The sequence below is a fragment of the Tiliqua scincoides genome, chromosome 5 (genome assembly GCF_035046505.1).
Source record: "Tiliqua scincoides isolate rTilSci1 chromosome 5, rTilSci1.hap2, whole genome shotgun sequence".
In the NCBI taxonomy this organism is placed as follows: domain Eukaryota; kingdom Metazoa; phylum Chordata; class Lepidosauria; order Squamata; family Scincidae; genus Tiliqua; species Tiliqua scincoides.
Window position 1 is genome coordinate 15,086,775 of NC_089825.1, and position 13,684 is coordinate 15,100,458.

General features: G+C 42.4%; 1 protein-coding gene across 4 annotated transcripts in view; it reads left to right on the forward strand.

Annotated features, from left to right (window-relative positions):
- The window catches only part of PARD3 (par-3 family cell polarity regulator), a 647,691-nt gene that overhangs the window by 412,460 nt on the left and 221,547 nt on the right, over positions 1-13,684 (forward strand). For all 4 annotated transcript variants that reach the window (XM_066627797.1, XM_066627794.1, XM_066627795.1 and 1 more), the window contains exons 15-16: positions 6,549-6,699; positions 13,016-13,205. In XM_066627797.1, coding sequence (XP_066483894.1) covers positions 6,549-6,699; positions 13,016-13,205 — 341 coding nt within the window. The remainder of the gene's footprint in view (positions 1-6,548; positions 6,700-13,015; positions 13,206-13,684) is intronic.

Consider the following 13,684-nt stretch of genomic DNA (forward strand, 5'->3'; position numbering starts at 1 on the left):
GTAGGTGAGAGCACGGGGTGGGGGGCATTCTGGGGCAGGAGAAGGCGGAGGGAGAGCAGGAAGAGGGCGAGGAGGAGGCATGCCAGGGGGAGGGATTGGGGCAGGAGGGAGGCTGTCCACCTGACACAGAGGTTTTGAATTCTACGCCGACCCTCGGGTCATCTTAAAATTGAGTAGCCCCATTGCAGGGCTACTCGCGTTACCTGGGGCAATAGGTCGAAAGTCCCCTTCTTCTGAGGAGGTGGCAGCGTCTGCCTGGGGAATGCTGGATGCAACAGCAGCCTTTTTCGGTGCTGCTGCAGCCCCGTGTGCCGGGCCACTCAGGATTGGGCTGTCCATCATTTGTACATATTTGTCATCATTCATAGGCAGGTACAGGACAGGGGGGAGAACTTACAGAGAGACAGGGAACATCCCAATGTTTCCTTAACTGTGACTTATCATAGATTTCAAGTGCAAGTTCTTTGAAAACCACAAATTGCCTTCTTATAAACTTCATTCTGTGAATTTGAGGCAGACGATAATTAAGTTTCCCTATTAGTATTGCTTGAATTTAACTGCTTTTGGCATGTATTTTTTTTCTTTTTGATGCACATTTCCCCGTGCTTATTAATACATCACCTGGCAGTGATATTGTTGGAAGTGCCAGCGGCCACTTAACTGTCCCTTTATCATTTGTTCAGATAAGGACCAGACTGGTTTTAGTTAGAACAGGTAGTATTTATCATGTACCTAGTATTTATCGAGCAGCTTGTTCTTATCTGAACGATAAAGGACCCATACGGCTGAAGTCCTATCCCTGATTTAAAACACAACGCTGTCTGCATAAGGAGAAAGGCGTCCTGTAGCATTAACTGTGCTTGTTACTGAATGATTTTGGGTATTTACAGTACAGCTTTGCGGCTCTAGGTGAAAAGTGGCTCTAGGTGAAAATGGGCTATGAAGCCATGTGTCTTGCTAGCTGTCATCCTTTTGATGAAAACAGCAGACAGTGGCACCCTTGTCCTTTCAGCTAAGGCTCAATTCACCAGCCTCAGCCCTGCTGCGAACTCATAGATAGCCTCTAGCAAATAATTTATGAATGAGGGAAGGAAGGACTGGAAGAAAGAAGTGCACAGCTAACAGTCCCATTGACGTTTTAGAAGTGGTATAAAAAGATGTGTCATACGTTAGTACTTACAGCGCTACAGACTTTTTACTGTGCTTTAAAATCCCTGACAAGATAGGACTAGCCTTTCAACTCATTCTGCCTAGGCTGTGTCAGTATTAAAGTGGTCACTTCCCTGGTGTCAGTACTTCTGACTGTATGCTCGCCTTCACATTCTGAAAAAGGAGGGTACTGCAACTTATTCTTCAGCCACTACAGTTACTGCTGTGTGCAACTGAGTGTGAGGGCTGGGGGCACAAGGTCATCTGTGTCCTCTCTCTTTCCACTGAACCTGTTCCTTATCTCCCATCCTCAATGGCTTGCAATCAGATTGTTCCAGCTTCACTTACCAGGATGCTTCTTGCTGCTTGAGGCTCAAGCACTGCAGATACTCGCCTGCAAGTCAATCCCACAGACAAGTTGAGGGCAGGTTTTGAGCCAACAATCATATGGAATTTTCTATGACCCTCGGATAAGTCGGGGGTTAAACTTAGGGGGTGTCTGACTATAGTTTTGTCTGATTTTACTCGAGGCCAGATCCTGAAAAAATAACCCACCACTAATTGTTACCTAAGAACTGTAGTCTCTAATTTATTAAAAACATAGTAAAAGATCATAAGATATATTTTTATTCTTTTTAAATTCTGGTCTTCATCACCTTTTTGTAAGCACTATCAGAGTAAGTGCACTGTAAACAACATAACAGTAAAACAGTGGTTCCCAACCTGGTATTCATGTACTCCCAGGGACACTCAACAGAACCTTTAGGGGTACTTGAAAAGGAATGGAATAATGGTAGAAAAAGGCAGGTCATGCTCCAGAATGCCTTGCAAGACAGGAATGCCTTGCAAGGACCAGCAAGGCAGGAAGGGAGGTAGCTAGTTGACTGTGCAAGCCCCACCAATAGCTAGTTTTTGGTCATCAATTCGTGTATGAACCAGTGATTGAAAACCAGCACAGTAAAAAAAAGCTGAAACATAATATGGAAAGTGATCAATCCCAGAAATTCTCAGCACACTTCTGGTGCAAAACAGTGCAAAGGCAGAGTCTTCTGTTCTTCAAACAGATAAAAAGAGAAAACACTGTGATAAATACACGAAGTCTGGGCTTCCATAGAGAGGAGATGAGGGCTTGTGTTATTAATTACAAACATTTTGCTAATATGAAAGGTACAATTTATGGAAATGGGCTGCCAAGGGATATGCAAGTGAAAAAGGTTGGGAACCCCTGCAGGAGAACCAGGAATCAAATCCACCTTTAAGATGCCTGGTGTGTTAAGCCAGAAGCTCTACGTACAACCCATAACACATAACTGGGAGTGTGCAATTCAATCCACAGCAGAGAGATGCAGCTGCATATATTTGCAACCCTTTTTACTCAGAAGTAGACCCACTGCTTTCCATGGGTGTTATTCTTAAGTAAGGGTCCATTGAATTGTAGCCTGGGAAGGAGGGTCCCATCCTGGTGTTTCAAAAAACAGACCTGCTTTGCAAGCATTTGCCAAGCAGAACCAGGCTGCAGCAGAAGGAAGGAGAACAAAAGGTTAACCAATTGCTTCTAAGGAGCTGTGCCTGCCTGCTGCTTGAGAATCTTGGCACCTGCCTGTCTGCCGCTATGGTATATATTCTACTAGTTATTGGAGAAAAGGGTGCATTAGGAATAGGGAGAAAGTGTATAAGCTGGAAAATATTATGGATAGACACTATGGTCTAGCCTGGGTGATTCTCATCTCCATTGTGGGATTTGATGATGATGATCCACTTCACATGATACAAGGCTGGAAAAGTGAAAACTTAAAATAAACGTATTCATCTTTCAAGTTGCCATAAGACTCTTTTCTTGTGTTCACTGCAATCAATTAACATAGTGTTTCTGAACCAGTGGTTCAGGTACCACTATTGGTATTTGACGTGGTATCTGGTGGTAATTGCAGGACCCCTGGACACCTGCCACCCAGTAGTAAGACCAGGAATGCAACACAAGAAATAGTGGTAGAGGGCTCAACTCAGTGGGTGGCGCCCCAAAGCATGCATTTCCATGCTCAAAAAAGCTCTCCTGACCACCTTGAGCCTCTTATTTGTTTTTGTAATGTTGCATCTGGCCTCCCAACCTACAAGAAACTGGTGATGATGTCATCACCAGTTACTTCCAGGGGTAATTAGAAAAGGTGGACCTTGTGAAGTGGTACAGCGGAGGACACGTTGAGAAACACTGAACTATCATAGCTACATTTCTGAAGGATGCAGAGGATATTAATTTCTACTTAGCAATTTTTCTCTAAGCCTCTGAAGTGCCCTCTTGTACATCCTCTTTGTAATTATTATAGAGATCATACTATGTAAGTTTGGCTTTTTATATAAAAATATATTTAGAAAATCTACATGCGGCAGATATGCCTGGGGGCGAGACAGAGAGCAGGTTGCCCACCTATGCTGAGATTTGGTGGCAGCTTAGTCACAGCATGTGCCATTAACCACTGTGCTTCATAAGCTTTGAGGGACTATTTGATTATGATAACCCAGTAGAAAAGTCGCCAGAGATGATAAAACGAAAGAGTGGGCCATAATTTCTCCTTCCTCCCTCCTTCCCTTTCTTCTGCTCCTGTCCATCTCTTTGGACTGTCAACAGAACTTGCCCTCTCCGTGACACATTTATTTTTTGCAAACCTTCCTTGCAGCAACAAAAGTGTTTTTTAACTGGCTTCTGTGCAGTCTCCCTCCTCCAAAGAACTTTCTTTTTTGTTAGTTTATAAAAGGCATTGTGTCTTTAGTTAAATATTTGTGTGGCTGACTGTTTATGTCTTGATTTAAATCTGGCTTTTTATATGCTAATTAGACACTGAGGAAAGACTTTTCCCATGAAAGTGGTAAGGCATGCCAGGCCTGTTTTTCAAAGTAGAGCCATCAAAACAATGGAGCTGTTGTTTATGTCCTTTGTACAATGTGGTTTACTAGTTTACCTGGGGTGCATGCATAAGCCTTTCTCCAGGATCCAAAGCTGACTTTTTCTCTATGCCTTAAAAAAAGCCACCTCTGCTTAGAGCTTGATAGCTTTTATATGTGCTTTGCCTCTTGAGGAATGGCTCCATTATGTGGTTCAATATAGATCTGGACATTTGTTATATCAACTCAGCGATAGCAGCCTATCTCCCTGGGAAAATAAGTCATGTTAGTCATTTAGGCTCATTTTCACCCTTTGTTTGAAGAAAGTTATAACAAAGTATAGTTCATCTGTGCGAATATACTTAGCATGCCACTTCAGTCCGCAGGTAGTATTTCTCCTTTTCTTTTTTTAATAGCGTTCACAATTTTAATATTTTTATTCTTCTTAAATTTGTCTTTGATTCCTTTACATCAGAGGCTTTGAATATTGTTTAATTTACTTTTCAGTGGAGCTGTCAGTTGTAATCTGCAATTTAAGGGGGAAAAAATTCTGAATAAAACAAATCCTCATTTCACAATTTAAACCTTATTGAGTCTAATTCACTTGCACGGCAAGTTTATTATTCTCCTGCAGCCTGACGTGCCTCCAATTGTAATTGTGTTGACCCTTCAATGCAGTAAATCTCCCCAGTGCTGATCAAACTGGGAAAGATAAGACTGCAATTCAGAACTTCATTAAATATCTCATTTATATTAAAAAGACGATAGCTTTGAACAGAAATAATACTTTGTACAGTGTCCTCCAATTGTGCTTCTCCCACTTTGAAGTATTGCAAATTTTGCATATTGTTCCTGTATCCTCAATTTTGGAAGAATGAGGTCCCTAAACCTAACATGATGCTAGTCCTTAGCTTGATTTTTAAAACTTTTCTCAAATACATTCCACAAATGAGATCACACCTTTATAATTTGCGTTCATTTGAAATTACCTCCAACCTGATTCCATATCTGCAATCGCTGAAGTGGATTAAAACCCCCACTTTATCCACTAGCAAACATAAAATGGGTCAGAACCCCAACATCATTTTACCACCCTGTTTGAATGGGTGAATAAAAGGCTGTTAAGGAAGCAGTCTTGATCTGCATATAGGGTTCTTGAGTACGCACCTGAGTTTCTCAGTTGCAGTTCTGTTCTCAACTATTATGACTTGCTGGATTCACATGTATGCACATTTCATGATATGCATGGAATCAATCGGAATATGGCTGTTGGCTTGGCTTGGTCTCACAAATCACTATGGTTGAATAATAGAACCATTGGCATCAACTTACAGTAGTTCACTTCTAAGGTTAAATAGATTTTAACTGGGATTTGAAGCTGATTTTGAAAATCCATTGAATAGTGAACACTGGTAAGTGTTAACTATAATTAAGGCTGATGTGGGGGAAGGGGGATTTGTGTAAGATAGGGCTGTTTGGGGGGGGGTTAGAATTCTCTGGCCTACTCCTCCTATTTTAATCATGGGATAGGGGTGTTATGTTCATGCCAGCCCTTTGCACGTGGCATGTATGCAGTTGGAGAGGCAAAACAGAGAAAAGCAAAACAATTTTATCTTTTCATCTTTATTCAGCCAAGCAATCACATCGTTTTCCTCCTCTTCCACTCCAGACTCTTCATGGCATGCTGGCTGGAAGCACCCCGCTGGGATAGGGGCTTTGAAATCCAGTGCAAGGCCTGCAGGGGGTTTGAAGAAAGTGGGTCAAAATTCATTTTTGTATGCCTGTGTAACGAAGCTGACAGAGATGCTGCCCTTACCCTGAAAGGATGAAATCTGGTACCCTTAGGGTCGAAGCGTTGACTTGCACATACATAAACCCAACTCTCCTGCTATCACCATCCTAAGACTATTACAATGCATGTAAAAGCAGTGTTAATTCCAAATCACAGTGTAATCCTGAATGTCCTGGATATTAGTACGTCTGTGTTTGTAGCTGTGAAACTGTCCTGGTGATTGCATACTTAAAACAATTTGCTCCATGTGGAAAAGGTTTTGAAGAAGCCATATTCCACATAGAGTGTTTGTTTCTGTTTGTTTTCTTTTGTTTCTATCTCTCCCTCCCCCCCACCTCTGTCCCCCCACTGTTCTGAAGGTTCTTGTCCTGACAAGCTGTCGGTCTATGAAAAAGGTCCATGCCATCTGCCAGATAATTTTGCAACATACGAATGCCTTCTCGCTCAAGGAAATGTGCAATACAGCTAAACTGAAACATGGTGCTTTGTCTTTGCGTGTCTTACTCTTGAAAAGGGATGGAGTCCGACAAGGCTCCATGGGAGACATAGTGTAAAGTGGCATAGAAAGTTGGCCATTAAGCAGTGCTGTCATTGCAAATTATTGTGGTCTGGGATGAAAAGTTCTAGCTCATTTGGTGCCCAGCCAGGTTCGGGCCTACGGCAAGTTGTTATTGTTCCCCCATGCTGTTAAATGGACCTTCAGCACTGATTTTTCCTTTTCATGCAGCTGGAGTCACCTGGGAGTCCCCCAGGGCCAGAGCTGCCTATTGAGACAATACTGGACGACAGGGAGCGTAGGATTTCCCATTCGTTGTACAGCGGGATCGAGGGGCTTAGTGAATCGCCCACCAGGAATGCCGCTCTGAGTAGGATAATGGGTGAGTCGAACAGACTTGGCTAATCATTTCTTGTTTATCATCCAGGGGTGGGTGGATGGGCACATTGTGCGGTTTTTGCTATTGGGTGCATTATAAATGTGGTCAGTGTCAAACACGGACAATTGCAGGGACCAATTTAAAAGTGTGTCTCCCCCTCCACCAAGTTGGACACACGCGTTTCTTAAATGCGAGTCAATAAATCGACAAAGTAAGTCTCAGATTGTGGAGCAGGTGATAACCACGGGAAGGTTTTAAAATGTCTGAGGTGGAGAGACATGCTTTGTAGTACTCCTGTGTCGGTCTGACTAGTGCAGCTTCATTAAATACAAAGTCAATGAATGTTATGATTAAGGATGTATTGGCTAAGTTTCAGCATTGATTTTACCTCCATTTAAGTCCCCCCTCAAAAATGAGATAAGCTCATGTGGACCTTATCCAGCCTGTGCTTTTGTATGTTTGTTTGGGGGGAGGATTTATTTTGTTTGTGTTGCTGCTTTATATGCCTTGCAGGTCCCTAGCTTTAAAATCATGTACTAATTTTATGCATCCTTTGTTTGGATTCAGTACTCTACTCTCTGCATGGCCCCCAGTGGATAATGAGGTTATTAGTACTTACTCTATAGCAATTTTGGGTTTTTTTTTTCTCCTTACTAGGCAGATGCAGTTAATAAAGACTTTCTTTGCCACAGAAGTGGCTCATAATGGTATTTTATTTCATGCAGAATGTTCAAGTTTTAAAACATGATTTTTTTCTCCTTTTGTTGATATAGCACCTAACCAAATAAAATATACTTACTGCTGAGTTCATCTGCAATTCAAACATAGTTGCCAGAATCTGCTTCTTTTTCAGCAGTTGGCATATACATTAATGGCACAGTTATCTGTAGATTCATTTTTGAAATCCTGTTCTGAGTTTGCACAAAGCAGTGCATGTCTATTTCTACTGTTCTTGTTTAGCTTTAGATGATGAATTCCTTTTCTTATACTGGAGTGCTGTAGGAGTCCCAGTGGCATGAAAGTTTAAGTAAATTTAATGAATGTACGAGGGTAAGAAAGTAATGCACCACATTTTTTTTCTTCAACAATTATTTATTGAACACAATGAAACTTACACACAAGAAAGAATGATGTTTCTTCTACACTCCCTATTTTTCCACATAATCTCCGTCCAGTTCTATGGCCTTCCTCCAGCGAGACACAAGGGCATGTATGCCCTGTCGGTACCACTCCTTGTTCTGGTCACGAAGCCATTTCTGCACTGTGCGAATCACCTCTTCGTCATCCTCAAAATGTCTTCCGCGAATGGCATCCTTTAATGGCCCAAACAAGTGGAAGTCTGAGGGAGCTAGGTCAGGGCTGTAGGGTGGATGGGGTAACACAGTCCAACCCTGTTTAGTGATGTGTTCCAAAGTCCTCAAACTTGTGTGAGGCCGAGCGTTATCATGTTGAATCAAACATTCACCTGGGTTGTTATGGCGCCGAAGTCGCTGGAAGCACTTCTTGAGTTTGGTTAATGTCTTCACATAAGCTTCAGAATTAATGGTGCTGCCTCTTGGCATCACATCAATGAGTATGACACCCTCACAGTCCCAAAACACAGTGATCATGACCTTACCGGTGGAAGCAGTTGCTTTGAATTTTTTCTTCTGTGGAGATTGAGGATGACGCCATTCCATCGACTGTCGTTTTGTTTCGGGCTCAAAATGGTGAACCCAGGTTTCATCACCTGTCACAATCCTGGACAAGAACGCTTCCCCCTCATCTTCAAAACGTTTCAGCAACTCAGAAGAAATATTTTTTCTGAGAAATTTGTGGTCCACCATAAGACAGCACAGAACCCATCGTGCACACACTTTTGAGTAATCAAGAGCACGGATGATTGCATCCACACTTCCTTTGCTGATTGACATCTTCAGCGCCAACTGCCTAGTCATTATGCGTCGTTCCTCGCGAATGAGCACATCAGCAAGCTGCGTCTTGTCAGGTGTGACAGCCGTGGATGGCCGCCCCGAACGCTGCAAATCTTGGAGTTCTGCCGAACCGCCTTCTAATGGCCTCACCCTCTGTGCCCAGCAACTAACTGTACTTCTGTTGACTGCAGATTCTCCATAAACTGTACATAAACGTTTGTGAATGTTCCCAACAGTTTCTTTCTCCGCAGTGAGAAATTCAATGACGACACGCTGCTTGTAACGTACATCACTTACAGGCGCCATTTCGAAACACTGCTGCAGCTACGCTATCTGTCTGAAGAAACCAAAAATTTGTGTGCGCACTCCTGAAAATTCAAATAATGTATATCTAAAGTTTTGCATTCATACCATTACTGTAGGCTGAGAAAAAAAATGTGGTGCATTACTTTCTGGGCGACCCTCGTATACACACACGAAGTGTAAGTCTGTAGTTTCCATTCCCAGATGTCTTTTAATCTGACTTGATAAGCCAGGATCTCCTTTACCAGACTGCTGATCTGTCCCTTACAGCAGACAATCACTGAGAAACAGATCTAGTGCTGAGTCAACAGGAAAATGTATCAAAGCTAGAACAGGGAACTTGATTGCCACACTCCCTTTCCATGCTACATTATGTTGCTTGCTTGGTCGGGGTCCTTGCTAGTTAGTTGGAAGGTGATGCCATTGCTTAAAGAATACTTGTGTGTAGTATGTAGACCCAGACATCCCTTGTGGCTAGTTTCCTATATAGAGAAAACCCAGATATGGTGTCTCTGTAATTTCTATGACCGTTAAAGGCCTTTAAAGAGGTTACTTTAACAACTGAGTGCCTATGACTGAGTGAAATGGTGGGGCTTGTGAATCCCCTGCAACTTATCTATTCCTAGGAAGTCTTGTTGGATCAGTCTATGGGCCTGATCCATGATGCATCCTGTATCTCACAGTGGCCCACCAGATGGAGCACACAAGATTCCCATATCCTGTTGCCACTCCTTTGTATCTGGCATTCAGAGATAGACTACCTCTAAAACCCAGAGGTTGCATATATATCATGTAACCCATGATGGATTCTTCCTTGTAAGTCTATCCAATCCCCCTTTAAAGGCATATTGGCCAGGGGCCATTATCATGTGGCAGTGAGTTCCACAGATTAGTTACATTCTGGATAAAGAAATATTTACAGTCTTTGAGCAGTGGTCCCCAGTGTGAAGGAGACTATAAATTTTAGAACAGAGGCATGATTGACCCTGCAGGCACGAATAGTTCTGAAACATTTACTTGCATGATGATGGAAGAATGTTACCTAAGCAGTGACTATAGAATGATTCATTCCCTGCAGGGGTTCCTCTCATGTTTCGAGAAAGTAATGTTTTTCCCTATTTGTAGGATTCCTAATTGAATCTGTTTTCTTAACCCTCTGTTAATAAATGTTCTTATATTGCAAAGCAAGCCCTGAAGCCATCAGTGTTGCCACTTAACCACTTGCCCAAACCTACAGCTGAACATAGTACAAATATAGATAGTTATACGTATGTTCCACCTCTCAGTAGTGTGCATCTGCCAGAAATTTCCCATGTTTCTGTATCATTTGACCTTGTAAGAGAAAGTGGTGTAAGCACATAAAATAAAATAGTTCTCAAATGATTTTCAAAGGCTGCATCTTTTAGTACTTCTGCATTAGCAAACATTTCCAATTTTGCAAGATCTGTGTTGCTTTCAATTGTGATATCAAATGTATAATCAATAGTATTCCATACCACTGTGCTGAGGACTGTTTGCAGACCTAGCTTTTTATTTTTGATAAGTTGGTAGTCTGCTTTTCCTCCCAGGAGCTTAGGGTAATGTGTGTGAGTTAGGGCGCAATCCTAACCCCTTATGTCAGTGCTTTCCAGCTCTGGCATAGCAGTGCCAATGGGACATGTGCTGCATCCTGCAGTTGGGTGTCACTCACGGAGGCCTCCTCAAAGTAAGGGAATGTTTGTTCCCTTACCTCAGAGCTGTGTTGCCCTTATGTCAGTGCTGGAAAGCACTGACATAAAGGGTTAGGACTGCACCCTTAGTCCAAGAGATAGAAAGACACTAAGGGTAGAATCCTAACCAATGTTTCCAGCACTGACATAGCTTTGCCATTGTGGTGTGCACTGCATCCTCCAGTGGGGAGGCAGTCAAGGAGGCATCCTCAAGGTAAGGGTATGTTTGTTACCTTACTTTGGGGCTGCACTGCAGCTAGGTCAGTGCCGGAAAGTTGCTTAGGATTGTGCCCTAAGAGTCACTGTCCCACATAGCAAACAAGCAAGCAGGGCAAATCAGAGACCATGTGCCTCTAATTTGAGTAAATAGGCCCACTGGCTCAGCAACTTTTGGGAGTCAGAAACTCTTACTTTTCTATTGCAAATAATCTAGAGATATTTTGGTACATCCTCTATTTTTCCTTCCCATGATCTCTAGCCTACTGTTTGCTTGGACTGGGAACAGCTTGTCTTAGGCAAAAACCTTTCCATTTCCCCCTGAGATCTTTTCAAGGAAACGTGCCCAGTGATGGAAATAGAGGCGCGCAGCATTTAAAGCCCATTGCTTTGCTTTTGGGTTATCCCTCTTGCCCAATATCTTACCCAGATTTGCATCTATGGAATTGAGCTGATTTAAACTGAAATGTGCCACCTTAAGCTGTTATGGATCACCAGTGGTGATCAGTATGGTGCTCCTGAAGTGCACCCCCTTCCTCTGTCACCAGATCTGCAGTAAGAGAAATGTATTTTCTTTTGTGTTTCAGTATAAGTACTAAAATGTCATCATTCATTCTTGTTGAAATATTAAGAAGCGGCAGGAAAAGCTAGACAAGTTGCAGAATTGCTTTTGCCTCACAACCTTGGAGGCTTCATCTGTAAAATGCCGTAAGGTTATACTGTTCCACATTCAGTTCTTTGGATACGTTATTTAGCCACAGAGTTAACAATCTTGTAGGCATTATGTTTGGAAAGGAGTGCATTACTAGGTTCAACATTAACCTGTCCATCAAAGAAGCTTTTGCTGGGCATAGAATTAGCTACTATGCAAACTTGAACACTTTCATTTCAGCTTGACAGTGATGGGTCTACGTGCCACAGAGTAGTTTTCTCCTTCTAATCTTTTTCCCTGAAACTTTTTAGAAGAACGATATCTCTTTCTGATTCTATTTTTGTCGCTAAAAAGTCTTATGACTGGAAGTTTTCAGGTCTTAGAATTTTTTTGCTTTGGTCATTAGTTGGATCAAATGTATGTCTCAGGAGCATGGTCTTCCCTATTTGGCAGTGGTTCCCAAACTGTAAGTCATGGCTCCCCAGGGAGCTGCAAAAACCAGCCAGGAAAGCCGCGGAATCCTTTCAAAAAACCCACAGCCCTATACAACGTATGGGATTGTAGTCCTAATGGGAAACCGTGGCCAATGGCCAAAGGGAGCCGCCAGCTGAAAATGTTTGGGAACTACTGCTGTATGGCCATGGATGGATCTCCAAAGTTTCTATCAGTACCCTGCCCTCCTTTCTCCTCTTGGCATGGATGAGTATTTGGCATCCCAAGCCTTTATAAAGGTCTGTGCAGTGGTGGCAGAATCGATCACTGTCTGAGGGTCTGTGTCCATCAGAGGGCCATCCTGGCCAGGATGACCTCTGACCTCTCAATACTAGTTGAACTATCAGAGGACAGGTGGAGGTGCCAGTACTAGTGCATATTCCTTCATATTTAAGTCCAGCCCTTGGCTAAATAATATGACCTCCACATTCATGTTTCTTGACCAGGTTGAGAAGGTAGGTGTACACAGAGATTCCATTACCCACAGAGCCCTTGTGTGGTGTCTGTATATTACAGAGGAATAGGGCTCTTTTTATATGGTTATCATGTCCTTTCTTGAAGGATCTCAAGCATGCTTCCCCAGTTTTATCCCCTCAATTACTCTCTTAAATAAGTTAGACTGAGACTATCCCAAGATTGTGAGCATTGTGACTTAGTGAAGGCTGTTCCAGACGTAGTTCAACTCTCTTCTCACTAGACCACACCACGCCTATGGAGATTCCGGCATTCATGGACTCTATGTGTTGTTAAAATACAGCAGATAAAAGTTGTTTTTCTAAATTGAGCAAATTAAATCATTGCAAATGAGTCTCTAACATGTCACTAGCTTTTTTGCAATTTTAAAATCTGCATCTGATGAAACACTATAAGGCTGTCTGGTATGAGCCAACTCATGAAGTAGACTGTAACCTCTTAGTGTTGATGGTGAAACAAAGCTCTTGGTCAGTGTTTTTCTAAAGTGTGACCTCATAGAGCTTTATTTATTGAGTATTCTGTTTGTAAACTTAGTTCGCTTGTCCTCCCATGTTATTTAGGCAAATATCAGCTTTCTCCAACAGTCAACATGCCCCAGGATGACATGGTCATTATTGAAGATGACCGACTGCCAGTACTGCCTCCTCACCTTTCAGACCAATCGTCTTCCAGCTCCCATGATGATATGGGCTTTGGAACAGTGGATGCTGGAACCTGGAATAAACCAGCCATCAGTGAGTCTGCAGAATGGTAAGATATACGCCTCCTGTTTATATACTACTGTTTATCTACAGGTTAATATACATTTTAATTCTTAAATTTTCCTTCTGATAGAGAACCAAAGGTGCAGACTTTTAAAGAAGTTTGTCTACCCCTCTTCCTAAATTGTTTTTTTCCAACCAAGAGGAGCAGAATGCTGAGAAAGCTTTGCTTGGTCAGGGGCCAAAAAATTCTCAATTAGGACAGTGCACTCCTGGTTTCTTGAAAAGTGGTCTTTCCGTGCTAAAAGACTCATGAAACAGATAGACCTACAAAATCAGTCTGTCATATGGTATGGCTGGTGGTGGTGGTGGTGATCTGCTGTTTAAAGGAGGAAAAAAATTCAAAATTCTGCAGGATCTAAACAAGCTCCTGGACTTACCTGTAGCACATGTACTCTTGTCACTGGAGTTCAACTTGCACAGTCTTCCTTGAGTAGGAGATATTCTTCTGTATGTGAAGAATGTGTG